Source organism: Neomonachus schauinslandi, chromosome 6 (genome assembly GCF_002201575.2).
Source record: "Neomonachus schauinslandi chromosome 6, ASM220157v2, whole genome shotgun sequence".
Classification (NCBI taxonomy): domain Eukaryota; kingdom Metazoa; phylum Chordata; class Mammalia; order Carnivora; family Phocidae; genus Neomonachus; species Neomonachus schauinslandi.
Genome location: NC_058408.1, coordinates 124,917,549 through 124,934,233, shown reverse-complemented (window position 1 = coordinate 124,934,233; position 16,685 = coordinate 124,917,549). Strand labels below are relative to the sequence as shown.

General features: G+C 42.4%; 1 protein-coding gene across 1 annotated transcript in view; it reads left to right on the top strand.

Moving 5' to 3' along the window:
- Nucleotides 1–16,685, top strand: part of HPSE2 (heparanase 2 (inactive)) — a 683,675-nt gene that overhangs the window by 655,231 nt on the left and 11,759 nt on the right. The window contains exons 11-12 of the mRNA XM_021699985.1: nt 1,276–1,421; nt 8,372–8,518. Of these exons, the coding sequence (XP_021555660.1) occupies nt 1,276–1,421; nt 8,372–8,518 (293 nt within the window). The remainder of the gene's footprint in view (nt 1–1,275; nt 1,422–8,371; nt 8,519–16,685) is intronic.

Below are 16,685 nucleotides of genomic sequence, written 5' to 3'. Positions count from 1 at the left end.
TTTTTAAGATTTTATTTATTTATTTGAGACAGAGAGAATGAGAGAGAGAGAGAGCACACGAGAGGGGGGAGGGTCAGAGGGAGAAGCAGACCCCCCGCCGAGCAGGGAGCCCGATGCGGGACTCGATCCCGGGACTCCAGGATCATGACCCGAGCTGAAGGCAGTCGCTTAACCAACTGAGCCACCCAGGCGCCCCTCAACAGACATTTTTAAGCAGCTGATGTTATAGATGACCACACAAGGGGAAAAAAAAGAAGATCATTAAAAGGTTCTGCCTGGAAAGATGAAGGCTGAGAAAACATGCATGATGTCTTTAAGACCTTGAGTAGCATGCTCACACTGAACGGCATGATTATGGAATTCCAGAACTGGGGGGAGGGAGGAAGCCCCCAAACAAATTAGGAAGCCCTTTTTTACATGGAGAATTATAAACACTGAAGTCATTACCCCATAATCGGATATAAGAACAAATGCAAAACAAATACATAATATATCTTGTATCAAGTATAAAAATAAAATATGATAATAGCAAATACCATAGAAATTAAGATGGCAGTGAATAGGCTTTTGTAAGTTCAAATACATGTGTGGGTCACAGATTGAATATTTATTAATCAGTTACAAATGGATGCCAGAATGGTTAAAAGCATCACATTCTTTTAGTTTAGAATTATTCTTTTTATTTTAGAATTATTGAGGATGACCAAGAAGTAGCACCATGGTTTGCAAACATTCTTCTGTTTGTGTTTCTGACTATGGAATTCAGGACCCTGGTCTCTTGCCTGGAGGACCTTCATCCCCCTCCCATCACACTAATAGTCTTTAGTGACAATATTTGGAGGATGACATTTGGATTCTTATATTGATGACAATCCTAAAGATTGGAAATCTTCTATTCTACAGTTAAACACAAGTCATAAACCAGTATGAAAGTAAAGTCATAGGAAAAGAAAGTCAAAGATGTAAGGCCCTGATAGGTTATTATTTCATATGTGAAAAACTTTGATTCATTTGTATTGCATGCCCGTCTGAGTCCACCCTACTTAAATTTCCCTATTTGGTCAGTTGAAAAGGCCACTTTAGACTGTGCCCATTTCATTATCAACCCAAGGTGAGCACCGGATTGGGTTGACAGGCTTACAGGATTAGGGTCTCTTTAGTCATGATTCACTGTACCCCTGGTAAGAAGTGGTTTCTGGCCTGTGTGTTGGTATGTTTACTCAAGATACTCAACATGCTTCTTTCTCTGACTTTCCACCTCTCTATTCTCCTCAGGACTACTGGCTCTCTCTCCTTTACAAGCGCCTGATCGGCCCCAAAGTCTTGGCTGTGCATGTGGCCGGGCTCCAACGGAAGCCACGGCCAGGCCGAGTGATCCGGGACAAACTAAGGATTTATGCACACTGCACAAACCACCACAAGTAAGTCCTCAGAGAGATGTCAGAGGAAGCCACTCCCGAGGGGCTTCAGGCTTCAGGCCCCTCCTAGAATTCCATACCATTTGGGACCCTTGTTAAGACTGACTGTAAACTGCTTCTGGAATCATTATACCTGCTCTTTGCAGGTTTCAAAGGACCTCTGATAAATAGCTTTTTCTCCAAGTGAAACCATTTTCTCACTCTCAGAGGATTGATGCACAAAAAGTTCATAAAAACACATGCCATTTGTTCATTTACTTCTTCATCCAACAAACTTCTTTGAGCATTTTCTCTGTACCAGTTGATGTAATGCCCATGAAGCTTTTGTGTGTACCTACCCCTGAACCAAGCTAGAGATATAAAATTTGTTCCTATGATCCAGCAGCTGAGCTTGAGGAAGTAAGTCTACATTTCTAAGGTGTATGCTGGAGAGCTCTCCCACTAGAAACCTAGCCCTAGACCTGTGTGTCCCAAGCTGGAAAGCCCAAAGGTAGTCACGCCAGCTTTAGAAACATTTTCAGAATTTCAGAAATCTTTCCAGCGATTTTAAATCTTATGAGGTTAAATAAAATCTAGGCTTCCTTTTTTACAGGGCTGAACTCAGAACAATCAGTGTGGTAATGCGTGGTTATCCTTCTCTTTTTGATCCGAAGCACTGGTTGTCATTGAAGTTGTCTGTAAATAAACAGGAAAAATAATTATCATTAAGTAAATAAGGTGAGGCAGATAAAATTTTAAAACATGAAGATCAGAAGGTAAAAATTGAAAACTGAGCCTAAAGCCAAACCCATCTGACCAAATACGGCTTTCTTAGATCACTTCCTGTTTAAGGAGCAGAGTAGGCAGCTCTGAAAAAGAACTCTTTCTCTTAGTGCAGGTGGAGGAGGGGAGGAGGAAGCCAGTGCCTCCAGCCAGACCTTCATTCCGGTGGGCCTATCAGGGGCTGATCATGGGCAATGGATAGCACAAAGAGCTCCAGTGGTCAGGTTACAACAGACGCTCCTTCCCCTTCCTTGATGAGAGAGGAGCCAAGTCAATTAATTTATCATGATAAGATTTTTCAAAGAATCACTCTGAATATAGTGGGGCCAGGGGCCAGTTGTCTTGTCTGTAGATACAAGTGCCTATTGTGGATGAGAGGAGGCTGGTTTGGGCCGAGGCCAGAGGCTTTCAACGTCCCTTTTGCTCAACAGGAAGCTCAATCCAATACCTGACAGAGAGTGACTGCTTTATGGCTTTGGCTGGAGTTATCTGATCACCACACAAGGATACATTGTACTCCTTGTCTCCACCCTGGCCCTGAGGTAACCACTCAAAAGGAGGACCCCCAGCTTCGAGAAAGAAGTATTACCCTTGGCACCTTTTGTCTCTGTTGGGAAGCACATCAGTTGTGCCCTTTATACTATCGGTCTGAGGAACCAGGGGGAAAATGTCAGTAGCCATGGGCTTAGCAGGATTTGGGTGTCCTCACAGAGGGCTCCTCACATAGTCTCATCCCATTGCTCATCCTCACATTCTTTGACATGCTTGTGGGGAGTTGTCACTAATATTCTGAACATACCATGAACTCAGGGCCAGTGTCTCATTCATTTTTGTATTCTCGGTATCTAATATGGTGACTGGCATGAAGATCTCAGCAAATGTTGGATGGATGGATGGATGAATGAATGCAGAAATAGGACATCAGGACCTCATGGATGATTTACAGCTCTCACTCTCTTCCCCTTTGATATCAGCAATCATCCAGAAGGAGGTGGTGTGGTAGAATGGCTAAGAATTCTACCATTCCCTAGCAGGAGAGCTCAAACAAGTTAACCAAAATCATCTGGATTTAATATGCTCTCTAATCACCAGCTCTCTGCTTTCTGTGGGAATTCACTTCAGAACCTCTCTAGGGAAACGGTGCCACTGCGCTTCTGTTATAGCACCCCTCTTCCCCATTAAGAAAGGAAGACGAGACTTGACTGATCTCTTGCACATATGGCCATAATGATAATAACAGAGGGGACGGTCTTTTTGTTCCTATTAGAAAAGTAAGCCCACAACAGATGCACTGAGCTGGCTGGGAATGCCGGTCTCCTCCATGTCTGTGGGTGTCAGGTGCCCCAAATAGGTAGGCACAAAGATAGGACAAGTGTCTCTTCTCCTTCTCCCTGGGAAGCTGTGTGCCCTGTCTGCGCCCCCTCATGATTCACAACAGCCATGAGGAAGCACTACTGATTCACTTAGTTTATTCATGGTCAACAAGCTCAAGGTCACAGAAATGTCCCAGAGTGGGCATGTTGGCTTCACACTGTTCACTCTTGACCAATACTCTGAAAATATATATCCTTGGTCAAAGCAGGGATTGGGTGAGAAAGTATAAACTTACCAGTAGAACAACCCAGAGAGACTGTCTATTGAAACAACTCCTGCACTCCAGTGTATACTGAGCACTTGCTGTGTGCCAAGCATCTTGCCAGATATCTGCACTTATATTATCATATCGAATTCCAAAAGCTTTATGGTATCACCCCTATATGCAAATAATAACAACATTAATAATGCAAAGATTTTTACACTTGGGAAGAACCCTTAGAGATCTTTTGGCCCAATGTCCAATACAACAGAATTTTCTTTTACAATCTCCTTGGCAGTTATGCAACCTCTATTTGAATACCTCTCTGCCTTTCATGGCACTCTCTTACATTGCAGTTTGTTTCTGACCTAGGAGAGTGTTGTGTTTTATGATTGATTTAGGATCAAAAGTTCGAAATGCAAACCAACACCAGCAGGTGCTCTGCTGCCTTCTGTTCTAGAGTCAACAAGTCAGGAGCCCGGCAGCATGGCAGTTCTCACCTCAAATCTTCTTGTTCAGAGAACAAATATGTTTTGACTGGGAAACTTTGTCTTTATAAACTATTCTGCTGAAATAATGTATGTTTCTAGGGAGGAGCTGAGGTCCTTAGCCAAGTTCAGAACCAACTGGAACCTGGTGGATATTGAAGCAAAATTGAGCCTTTTGGGGTTCAAGTTTGTTTATTATTGGCAAAACATGACTTCCTGTTTTTTAGAAGAAATCCTTTTAAAGGCTCATAAAAAAGGTTCCTGAGGCTTCTTGGACATCAAATGACTCTTACAAAACAATATTTTGATGAGTTAAGTGTAAATGAATCAGAAACATGTGGATTAAATTTCCCTTAAAATACACAGGGGCTTTGAAATTAGGGGAAAAAATGTTTGGCAAAACATGGCCTGACTTTTACCGAACCCAAAAACTTTGAGTTAGATTTGGGGACAATGGACCAACCCAGTTCCCAAACACATGGACTTTCACTGGAAATGACCATGGATTCCAAAGCACCGTCTTCTATTCCCTTTCCTTGTCTCCCAGCTTCACTGGAGACATTTCTAGAACAGTGACTGTTTTTTTATCTGGAAGTCAAGACGCATCTCTCCATATGATGTCCCCCACCTCTTACATCCAGGATACTCCACTTGGAGCCTCCGTTCCCTGACTCACTTCCTCCTACCCCCATGGCATCACAGAGAAGATGTCAGGCAGCAAAAGAACAGCCAGAAAGATGAACTCCAGATGCATGGATTCTCTACTGGGGAAGAAGTCTCACCATGAGTGAGACATGGAGTAAGATAGATGTTTTACCAGACAGAAAGGGACATTTGCTAAGAGAACCAAAATCCACCTGGACTTGACATCAGAAGATGAGTGATTGCCTGTTAACCATGCTTTCAGTCAGACCCCATCTTCTTAGGCAACAGATACTCCTCCAAGATTATTTTTTTGTGGGCAGAGAATATATATTCTTCAGAAATCTGGATCTTCGACACAGTGCTTTCAGGTTGGTGCCTACACTCCCGAGCCAAGAATGTATCTTTGCAGCCAAACGACCTCTGCTTAATATTCTTGCCCCTCAGCCAAGCAGGAGAAGGGACGGCTGAGGCAGTCTTCAATGCCAGTTCCTACCTGAGGAGGCTCCATGAATTCTGTGAGAGCCTCTGCACATGGGTCTCTGAGCTGGCTTTCGGTACCGGTTTTTCTCCCCCAGGGGAACTACGTAAGTGGAAATCAGACCATTGCCAAGCAGCTTGAAAAGACAGCTTTCCCTGCAGCAGTGCTGTGATTTCAGGTCTCCCTCCCACCCACCACTTCCCCACATCCTACCCTTCTCCTCTGCAGTCTCCCAGGGCTAGTTCTGCCCCAGCTCTGCAGAGGGAAAACTGCACGAGGCTCTCCCCGCTCCACTGCTCGCTTTTGAGAAGATTATCTGATGGGAGTTAGCAAAAGAGTTTACCACAGTCTGGCAAAATTGGTACCCATGCATGCTTACTTTTGCTCACACTGAAGCCCAGAGTACCTGTAGTTAATGGTGTTTTGCTCAATTTCCTCAGCAAAGCGAAGCTTAAAGCCCACCAATGGAATATAGTTGGTGTTCTTTTACTGACAGTAAATGCTGACACAGGCTAGCGGCATCTTTCTTCCGAGCTCTGGTGACACAAGTCTGCTCAGTAAATGGACATTCTCTTCTGACCTAACTCAGCTGTCTCTAAAAACTACTTCACATGCTTCAGAAGATTAAGAAGGACCAGAGGAGGAGGAACCAGAGAGAAAAGTCATATAATAATTTATCAGAATATCAATGCAGGCATTCAGAAAGCCTTTGAACATAATAATGTGCCCTCCTACAGATGCAAGAAAAATTATCTGACACACAGTCAATGGAATATACTTTGGGAATTCTCCTAACCCTAATGGATTGCTCTAGGCAAGTGGTTTCCAAACCCAACTCATCTACCAAATATCCTAGAAAGATTCACACACACACACACACACACACACACACACATTCCTAGCCCCCATCACAAACGGATGGAATCAAAATCTTCAGGATGAGTCCTAGCAACTGTTTTATTAAAAAGCAAAACAACCCAAGTTATCATGTTGACCTGCCCTTAGTCACTCAACTCTTAATTAACACCTTTAGAAGCAGAGGTGAGTGACCCAGAGGCCAAGGGATGCTGTTTCTGCAAGGAATGATATTTTCCTCTGGGCAAAGTTGACTTAGAGTTTCTCTGAACTCCTCCTTTGAAGGCAGGACTGGGTCATTTCTTCTGTTTCCTCTCATTAACCCATCCAGATGGGGCCCTAGGGGACCCCTTAGAAACAAAGTCTTTTTTCCTACAAGAAAGAAGGAAATGATTATAGTTTTGTTGATACATGCTGAAAGGCTCTTGCATGTAGGCATATAGTTCTTCCAGGCTTCTGAACATCCTGTGCTGGTTTAAAAGGATTCCAAAATGTGAATAGTTTTATAACCTTGGTGTAGGTAAAACAGCAAAAGCAGAAATAAAAAAGATCAATAAATTTGACTACCTAAGAGTTTTTAACTTTTATACATCAGAATACAATGTAAACAAACTGAATTGGTCAAAGAAACCTGGGGGAAACTTTGTAACATACATGCAGACAAAGGATCACTATCTTTAATAAATAGTTTTTATAAATCAATAAGAAAATGTGCAAAGGACATGAATAGTCAGTTTACAAAAGAAGAGATGAAATGGCAAACAGGCAAATGAAAACAATGCTGCATCTCAGCATGAATTTTTTTTAAAATACAAATTAATACAACATCGAAATCCCACTATCACCTCTCCAGTTGATAAACGTATTTTAAAAGGTTAATATCCATTATTCTTAAGGGTATGAGGAAATGGGTGCTCTTATAGATAGCTGAACAGAGCAAACTGGTACAAGCTTTTTAGGCAGTTAACATCAGTGTTAGCAAAATGTGTGTATCAGTCAGGATAGGCAAGGTTATGCCGTGATCATGGAGGACCAACAACTCTCCATGGCTTTCGATAAGAAAGTGTATTTCTCATGCATACTACTTATCTGTCATGGCTCAGCTGTAGCTCTGCTCCAAATCATCTTCATGCCAGGATGCAGGTCAATAGAGTAACCTCTGTCAAGAACATCGTTGGTCTTCTGGCACAGGGAAAAGAGTCATGGCAAAACACAGGCTGCCTCTTAAAACTTCTGCACAGAGATTTTAACATGTCCACCCACATTTCATTGGCCAAAACCAATCGTGTGATCCCTAGGTTTCAACACAGCAAGGACAGAAAATCTTCCCACAGGGAAGGGCATCACCGGGAATGAACCAGAAGATTTGGTTAGGAATCATGCCATGTTCCTTCCCCTAGACCTAATGTGTCCAACTTCCAGGACTTTATCAGAAATAATGGTGAGATGCAAAAAGTTTATATAATAGCATTATGTAATTTTGTTATGGCAAATTTTGAAAAAATGTAAGTCTCCAAAGGTAGGGGGTTAACTAAATAAATTATGTTACATTTCTATAATAAAAGAATTTAGCATTCTTCTGTAAGTAGAAGAAAATACAATAACATAATACGATGAAAATATGTTTAAGGTGTTCACGAACTATAAAAACAATGTGGTCTCAATTAGATGAAAACTGAGAAATATATATGTATATGTCAAAGTACTCAGTAAATATTTGAATTAATATTGAATTAATAAACAAAAAATACTGGAAGGATGTTTACCAAAATTTTATCATATCTCAAGATACTTGGATTATGGGAGAATTTTCTTTTTCTTCTTTGTATTTCTCCGTAGTTTTCCTTTTTTTCCCCCTGCAGTCAGCATGTTTTATTTTCACACTCAGAAAAAGATATTTTGTTTTCTAAAATCATTGGGATACATTTAAACAAAAACAAAAGGAGTGTGGTAGGAAACGGGTATCTTCTCTGCAAGAAACCACAAACAATAACAAGGCCTTCCTGTCTTTGAAGGTCAGGGGTGGCCAAGAATCATAAAATAAGTGCCCTTTCCTGGGGCAGTCCTGTCTGGTGCAGTCTATAAATTATTTAGCAGCACCTAACTGACAACTTTATGTCCATCTTACCCTTCTCCCTCTCCATCTCAGCCACAACTATGTTCGAGGGTCCATTACACTTTTTATCATCAACCTGCACCGATCAAGAAAGAAAATCAAACTGGCTGGGACTCTCAGGGATAAGCTCGTGCACCAGTATCTGCTGCAGCCCTATGGACAGGAGGGCCTCAAGTCCAAGTAAGTGCAGACCAAGAAATAGCTTAAGAGCAATTGCAGCAGGAGCTGGGAAGGGAAGGATCTACTGTCCCTTTCCTGCTGCTAATTCACTCGGGGGCTCAGTGGGATGGAGTCAGAGGACTGCTGACTCCCTTTGGGACCCTTGTCAAGCCCGTCCCGGTTCTAGGCTTAGATTCCTCAACTGTAAAGTCAAATGGTAGACAAAATATTTCTCAACAAGGGCATTTTGGTATCTGGGCAAGACAATTCATTTCGAAGAATGATCTCATTTCAAGCTACTTATTTGCATCCTGGGTCCCTGCCCACTAAATGTCAATAGCACCACCTAGTCATGTGACAACCGAAAACCCTGGGGGTTGAGAGCCATGCCCCTTTCAGCTGCAACATTCTGTAATGCTATAACTCCATTTGTCAGCATCTACAAACCTCATGGGGACAAAGGGTTCGAAGTTCAGAGATCAAAAGTCTATGCTGCCCCTAAATTTATAACTTTGGACACATAACCTCTTGGATCTTAAGTTTCCTTATCTGAACATTAGAAGAGACATTATATTCTGGGGGCTCTGTGACTCCCTCAAACTCTATAAATATATGATTCTGTGATACTCCCTACCTCCCTCGGTCTTTACCAGAGACTGTTGACAACACTGACCTCTACCAAGAGAAAGCAGCTCTAGGCCACAGGGAGAAGAGCCTGGTCAGCTCCCGAATAAGGCCTCCCAGGAAGGGTGTGGGACACTGTACAGACTGGGAGTATTCCTATTCCATTTTTAATGTTTACCAAGTTTAACAAAGCTGTAAACTTGGAGCAGGTGGCTTGCACTCCCACAGCTGCCCACAACTATTTGCGCTATAATTGTTCGCTGTTTTCACAGCAACCTTGGTGGCTTGCATTTGGCTTCCAACTGTATGTGCAATGGGAACAAAACACAATCTGGGAAGTGACTTACTGAGTCTCTTTAGCCCACCCTAGATCTGTATTTTCAGTCTTGGTTCACATACTGGCTCTTTTCTCTGGCTACATGTACTTTTCTTTCCCCTCAATCCTACCTGTATTAGGAGACTCTCTTGAGTATTTTATCCCATCTCTATTTACCAGTCATTCATGACTAGTGTGCTGAATTCCTGGTCTTTATCCTAGGCAGGAGAACCAGTTCTGGTCCCAGCTTCACTAAATAATTGTTTGACCTGGGTAGATCCTTCAATCCTAATCCCTTGGCCTCAGTGTTCTTACCTGCAAAATTCAAGAGTTGCTTTATGTTTGGTAGGGTCCCTTCCAGCTCTAAAGTTCTCATCCTGGGTCTGATTCTCTGAGGATCCTATGAGTATGTTTAAATTTCCCACTGCCATTCACTAGTGACCCGCAAAGTCATTTCTGGCAGAAGGGCTGACACCTCAAGCAGTGACTGTGATCGTTCAGGGTCCTCTGGAGCCAGAGATTAGGAGCTGAGCCTGCCCAACGTTGAGAAGACCATGTGTACTGTGTGGAAGGAACCGGCCAAATGCCTTAGTCTAACGGGCCACTTGCTGGCTGTGTGTCCCTAAGCAAATTACATAACCTCTATAATACAGTCTCAGTTTCTTCATCTCATGAGGAGAGGAGTAAACAAGGTAATCCAAGTAAAGTTCTTGCCACATAGGAGGTGTGCAGTAAATACCCATTGCCTTCCTTTTCCTCAGCTTGGGACTTTAGCTGGCTGGGGAGGAAGAGGGGAACAATTGCTCTCTTTGTAACATCTCTAAGATGTTCTTCCAAAGCAGAGTCTTCTCGGATTTTTAAGATAATGTGTTGCTAAGACACTTGTTAAGATTATAATAAAAATGGTATAAATGCAAAACCATGAAACAGGAGGAGATGTAGTCAGAGGGTAGCATCATTTTATGAGTTTGTTCCCCCACCAACCAAGGGCATGGCCCTCCAACACTGTTTACTCCACTCTATGCCCCTGCCTCCAGGATTATTTCCCTGACACTTGAACCTGGCCACACCTCGGCCCCTCCTGCCTATACCTGTCCATCAGAGTGACTGAGATGACTCCCCCTGGCTACTCATATGCCGTATGTTCCAATTATACTGTCTTGTACCTCACCTTGTCACCATCGCAGTGAGAAGTTGTGTTATGGTTTTGTTGAGAATGTCGGAGAGGGACAGGGAAAAAGAGAATTTCATTCCACAGGGGTCCTGAAGAGGGATTTGGTAATGGCCACTGAGATCAAATAACAATGTTATACACTCAGAAGAAGAGGGAGCCAGAATCAGAAGGCCTGCCTATGAATCCAGTTGCTTCCATTTACTCGTGCGGCTCCCTTACCTGTCAGATGGGGTGATTGTGAGAATCAAATTAGAGCATGTGGGTGAAATACAGCTTTCTACAAGTGAAAATTTCACACACCCATGCATATGCATATGTATATAAGTAGAAATACAGACAGGCACATATGACGTTACATATGTCATCTTAAAGAGAGTTTTGGATTGGAAGTCAGGAGAACTGGATTCCAGCCCTAATCCTGCCCTTACTTCACTGTGGAGCTTTGAGCCCTTCACTTAGTTCTCTAAGCCTGTTTCTGTCCTGTAAACTACTGCTAATGTGACACCTCTCCCGTTCTAGACCCCCGTGGCTCGGACCCTGTGTTGCGCCATCTTGCACTGTAAGCCCCCAGCAGAGGCTGTTGTGCATACGTTCAGCGCCCCCAGCGCTCTGCTCAGTAACTACAAATGCATGCAGGAGCCCTCGGTGGTTCTGAGATGGGGGTCTCACAGGAAGGGTATGGTTTTGGTGAAGCAGACTGTGCAGGAAAGGATGAAAGGAAATGCAAGGAAGTGATTTCAGCCTTTGGTGTCTCCTTCTCTGTTTTATAAGCCTCTGGGGCCAGATTCTGTGTGTCTGCTAGTTCCTCGCTGCAGCCTGGAGCCATATTAATTCAGAAGAGGATGGAAAGCTCTGGGAGCTGAGAAACCTGTAATTGCTCTTGTCTGGAGGAACCAGAAAGAGGAGATAGAGCAAGTCAGTGTGCCATTCAAGCCACCAGTTAGACATTTTGGCCTGGCGTTTCAGGAGTAGAGAGATGCCAGCAAACCTTTATGACTGGTTGAGAACAAGGGGGTAATTCTTATTCTCTTGGAGTTGTCAGCAGGGCTGGGTATATTTGAAATCTCTGGAAAGGTATCTTCATGAGATCTCGGGGCTCAAGAATGTCAGGCATCGCACACGAAGCCCCCCTAGGGCCACTAATCAGGCACAGTCTGGGCATCCGAGTCCACAAATGAAGGTTCTTGTTTGTCATTTCAGTAAGTGAGCCAATCATTAGATCCACCACTTGAGTCTCAACTCTCCAAGTGAGAAATAGTTCCCATTCTTGGAATCAGACAAAAGGTGGGTGCCCTATCTACCCTATAGGATAGGAGAAGGGAAGCTTCGAAAACTGCAATGTGTACAAGAGGATGGGGTTCTGTGTCTAGAATACATATTCTGTAAGGAATGGCTGAAGGTAATAGGGAGATTTCATTCAGAGAGGAAAAGTAAGGCAAGTCGTGAAGACTTTCTTCAGATACTTCAAGGACTGTGAAGTGAAAGAAAATAGATTTAGCCTAGATCCTCTAAAGTGACAGCAAACCAGGGAGTGCAATTTAAAAGAGAAAGATTTTACCACAAAAAGAACTCATTTTCCAAAGGCTCGTCTGGCTTGACCGAGGACAGGGTTGTTAGGAGGTAGCCTATTACTCAGAGGGTGAGTGGCCATGGCCAACCTAGAGGGGCCCCACGTTTCTCACTCAGTAGGCGGGTGAGCTAAAAGAGTTCTGCTTCCCACTGAACTCTAAAATTCGTTTATGCTCTTCCATTCTCCTTCCCCCACTTCTACTTCATTGTTGGAGTCTATGGTCAACAGCCAAGTAGCTTCTTCAGGCCACTAAAAGGCCACACAAAGAGGATGTGCTGTAAGAGGACGTGGCAGTAATATTGGGCTAGTTGTTCTCCAGAAAATCTCCATCTGCAAATCCATCCTCTGTCCTGTTCCCTGGTTTCTCACCTTCCTGGAAGGAAAACTGACCATTTACACCCAAGACAATAATAGTTCCCATTCTAGATAAGTCAAAGAGAACCTTTGTGGCATCTCCATCATCCACAAAGGAAAGAATCTGCCCAATGCCTGATGTAATCACGAATCAATGAGCATTGTCCTCTAGGGAATTGGTTCTACCCAAGACATAAATATCTCCAGTGTCTTTCAACAAACAGGGAAACAACATGAAGCTGGGCCAAAGAAGTTAACTTGCATCAAAAAACAGGACTAAAAACATGTTTTAGGGAAAAGTCAAACCAAGAGCAGGTGTTTGCTCACATCCCAGTGTCCTGCCCTATGTGTCTCATTCGATTCCATTTGAAGGGAAAACTGTCAAAAATTAGAAAAGAAGGAAACAACCTTCATCACATTGACTGTTCTGACACAGTAACCTGAGGGATCAGCAGCTGCTAAGAATCCTGGGGCAGAATAACATTTTGAAGTAATCTGCTTCATTCTCCCTACCGTTAGAGAGCCTGTGGCAAAGCCATATGAACTAGAAGATGCTCTAGGTTTAAAGACCTCTGGGGAAGGAGTGCCCACAACTTCAATCCTGTCTAAACACTTAATTTTATAAGAACACTGTGGCCCACTGTGGCTGGGACTTTATAGATAATAGAGAGTTTTAAGAGCCATTATCTCATTTGACCCTCTGAATAGCACCAAGAAGAAAGTAGAACAATCCCTGCCTCTCTCACACATTAGAGTTGGAGAAACCGAATCTTAGAGCATTAAGTGACTTATTCAAGAGTCACACAACTATTATGTGATAGAGCTAGAGAGTATCTAGGACCCAATTTTCCTGGCCCCAAATCCAATGCACTTTTCTCAACACTGTGCTACCCCAGTAGTCCAGCAATATAAAATTATAATGACGTACTGACAAACATACAGTACGATCACTGAACCCTATCACGATACTGTCTGCTTTCATTTCATCATAGGCTGATCACGGAATGAATGTGAAGAACATCAGGTTACTCAGCAATGTTCTCTCCTCTAGGCTAACTTGCCTCTGTTCCATTAACTTTTCTTCACAAGTCCTAATTTCAGAGCCTTCTTAAAAATTCTTCTCTGAGAAAGATTCTTTTTCCCAGTCATATAGAATTTTAATAAAAGGTTTTTTTTTCTCAGCAAAATTGGGGATTTCCCTTCTGTTTCTTCTATGCTCTTCTCAGACAAAAGGATTATTAAATACCAGCAGTGACTATAAATTGGTTTAATTTGAAGACTATAAAAATCAATTTTGCCTAGTATACTCTGACCCTATACACAGAGGTACTGCTAGCTAGCTCGCCTTCCCCTTCTGGAGCGCAAGCCCGGAGTTACATATCTGAGGGAAAGATGCTGGCACGTGAGCCTTCTCACATGTCTTCATGCATTCATCACCTTTTATTGAGATCCTACTTTGTGCCACACATGACTTGTTCCCCTTCAGCAGCCTAACATGCAGTGGCAACTAATGTAGCTGAAATTTTAAATGAATTGTAGTCCCATAACTATAAAGAGCCAGAATCCCAAGTAGACAAATTAGGGGGAAACGTCTGAACATGAAGTTCAATATGAATGCTTTATCTCAGAATGTCTCTTGATCTTCCTCATGCCAACCCACGTCATCAGTAGCCTTCAAAATCTATTCAATGTGGAGTGTTAGGGGAAGAGAAGGAAGGGGATTCTGAGGTCCCTGTCCTCACGGAGTTCATCTCTGTTATTAGAACAAACAACTAACAGGGAAGCAGCTTGTGGGTGGTGCATGAGAGAGGTGTGGAGTATTTCTGCTTCAGGGCTAATACGTTCCATATTAAATGTTTACATTTCATATCTGCACGAGCCTCTCCTTCAGCTGCCGTGATGTTAGCTGAAAGAAACTTAAGGTTCCTATGAACCTAGAATCTTATTGCCTATTCTGTGAAGAAACGAACATATTTTTTTCTTTTCTGCATACTGCTTATTTTTTACATCTCTCCGGGATATGACTTTTGCTTTGATTTTACCCTCATTAAATCCCATATCAAAGAAAAACATTGGCATCTAACTGCATGCCTTTAGAAGGGTGTCATTTGATGTTAGCCAAACAGAATAGTTCTGAAAATACTCAAGTTAACTCTCAGGTGTTAAGACTTTAAAAATATCTTCGTGTCCCTTTTGGAACAGAGCACATTATGATACTTCATCTCCAGATTCAGAGGTTGGCGAGTGTGAGGGCTGAACTGGCCACCATCTGACCTACCACAGTCTCTCTCTAAAGATGACTAGAAGCACCACATTTCTTTTTGGACATGGACAGATCTGGGAAAAGGAACTTGGGGAAAATTCTTAACCTTAAGAATTCTATACCGAGACTTCTCACTCACATGCTTAAAAACAAAAACTGGGGCGCCTGGGTGGCTCAGTTGGTTAAGCGACTGCCTTCAGCTCAGGTCATGATCCCAGGGTCCTGGGATCGAGTCCCGCATCGGGCTCCCTGCTCTGCGGGGAGCCTGCTTCTCCCTCTCCCACTCCCCCTGCTTGTGTTCCCTCTCTCGCTGTGTCTCTCTCTGTCAAATAAATAAATAAAATCTTAAAAAAAACAAAAACAAAAACTGAAGACCTACTTTCTAGGACCAAAGGGCCATTATTCCACTTACCTCAGCAGACTCAAGACATGTAAGTGTGTAAGTTCCACACTGCTGATATTAGTTGGTACCTGGAGTTTTTGAACTCTGTTTGACCAGACCCACTCCCTGCAGGTTTCCATTATCTCCACTTGTCTGGGATCGTTTAAATTAGTTTCTTAAAATAAACCACGTTATGAAAGTTCTACAGTTATTAAAAGATGACTTTATAGAGGAAAAATTTGAGAGTACTCTTAGCAGTCAAGAAGCTTCCTCTAGAACGTCCCTGACAGAAAACCCATCAGCTTCTGTTTGATGAGACTGCTCATGTCATGAGTCAGCCCACTCTGGGACTCATGGGACAGCTCTGATTGTAGGAAAGATCCTCCTCGTATGTGGCCAAAGTGTGTTTTCTTCCATTTCTCCCCTTGCTTTAGAAAAATTAAGCAGAGTAAATCTATACCTTCTTCATAATAATTTTTCAATGTCTCCCCATAGAGTTGTACTCTCCAAGCTAAACACTCAACTCCTTCAACCATTCCTCCAATGGCCTGGTTTCCAGATTGCTCACTATTCTGTTCACCTTGGAATCCATTGAGCTATAGAACCTTATCTCCTATTATTAACTGTTCAATTTTCTTACCTCAGACAAGCTCAGTTGTGCAGGTCTGAGCAGGAGTAGGAAGTGTGAGCATTTTGTTATTCCAATTTACCTTACCGACACAGAGCAGTCATATTTTTAAATCTTTGCCAACTTCATAATGAAAAATAATACTCTGATCTTAATTTGTATTCTTTGAGTATTAGCGGGGTTGAAAATTTTTCATGTCTCTTAGTATTGCTTTTAGGCATTTTCTATGTCTTTTGCTTATTTTTCAATTGGGTTGTTACCTGTTTTTTTAATGATTTGTAAGGTTTTTCTAACATGAGGCAATTTCCCCTTTGCTACCTATCAGATATGTTAAAATATTTCTCCCAGTATTTTATTTACTATTGTTCCAACTATTTCATTTTTAGGGTATTATCTTGACATACAGAAGTATTCCCTTTTTATATAGTTAAATCTATATATCTTTTGCTTTGTAGTTTCTTCCATTCCACTTATATGTCTATGTATTTATAGTCCCCAAATCAGATAAATATGTATCTTCATTTTCTTCTAGTTTCTTTTTTGTTTCATTTTTTCTATTTATTTCTTTAATGCCTCTGGAATGTGTTTTGATATTCTGTAAGAGGTAAGGACCGTCCATAGTGCTATTGGAGCTGAAAGTGTGTGCGGAAGCTGTCTATCCACACAGGGCTTCAGGTGCTGGTTTTAAAAAGTCAGGGGAAAAAAGGATCCTTTTTTTTAAAAGCAAGCATTAGAATGGAGACCTCTTTTACCTGGAGGAAAAGGCCCTGCTGTGCAGACACAACCCCATTATCTGCAGCCCTGTTAGCAGGGCACTGAAAGCCCCCCAGGAGGAAAGATAAGACGCAGAGGCTGGAACACTGTTGGCAAGGAAGGT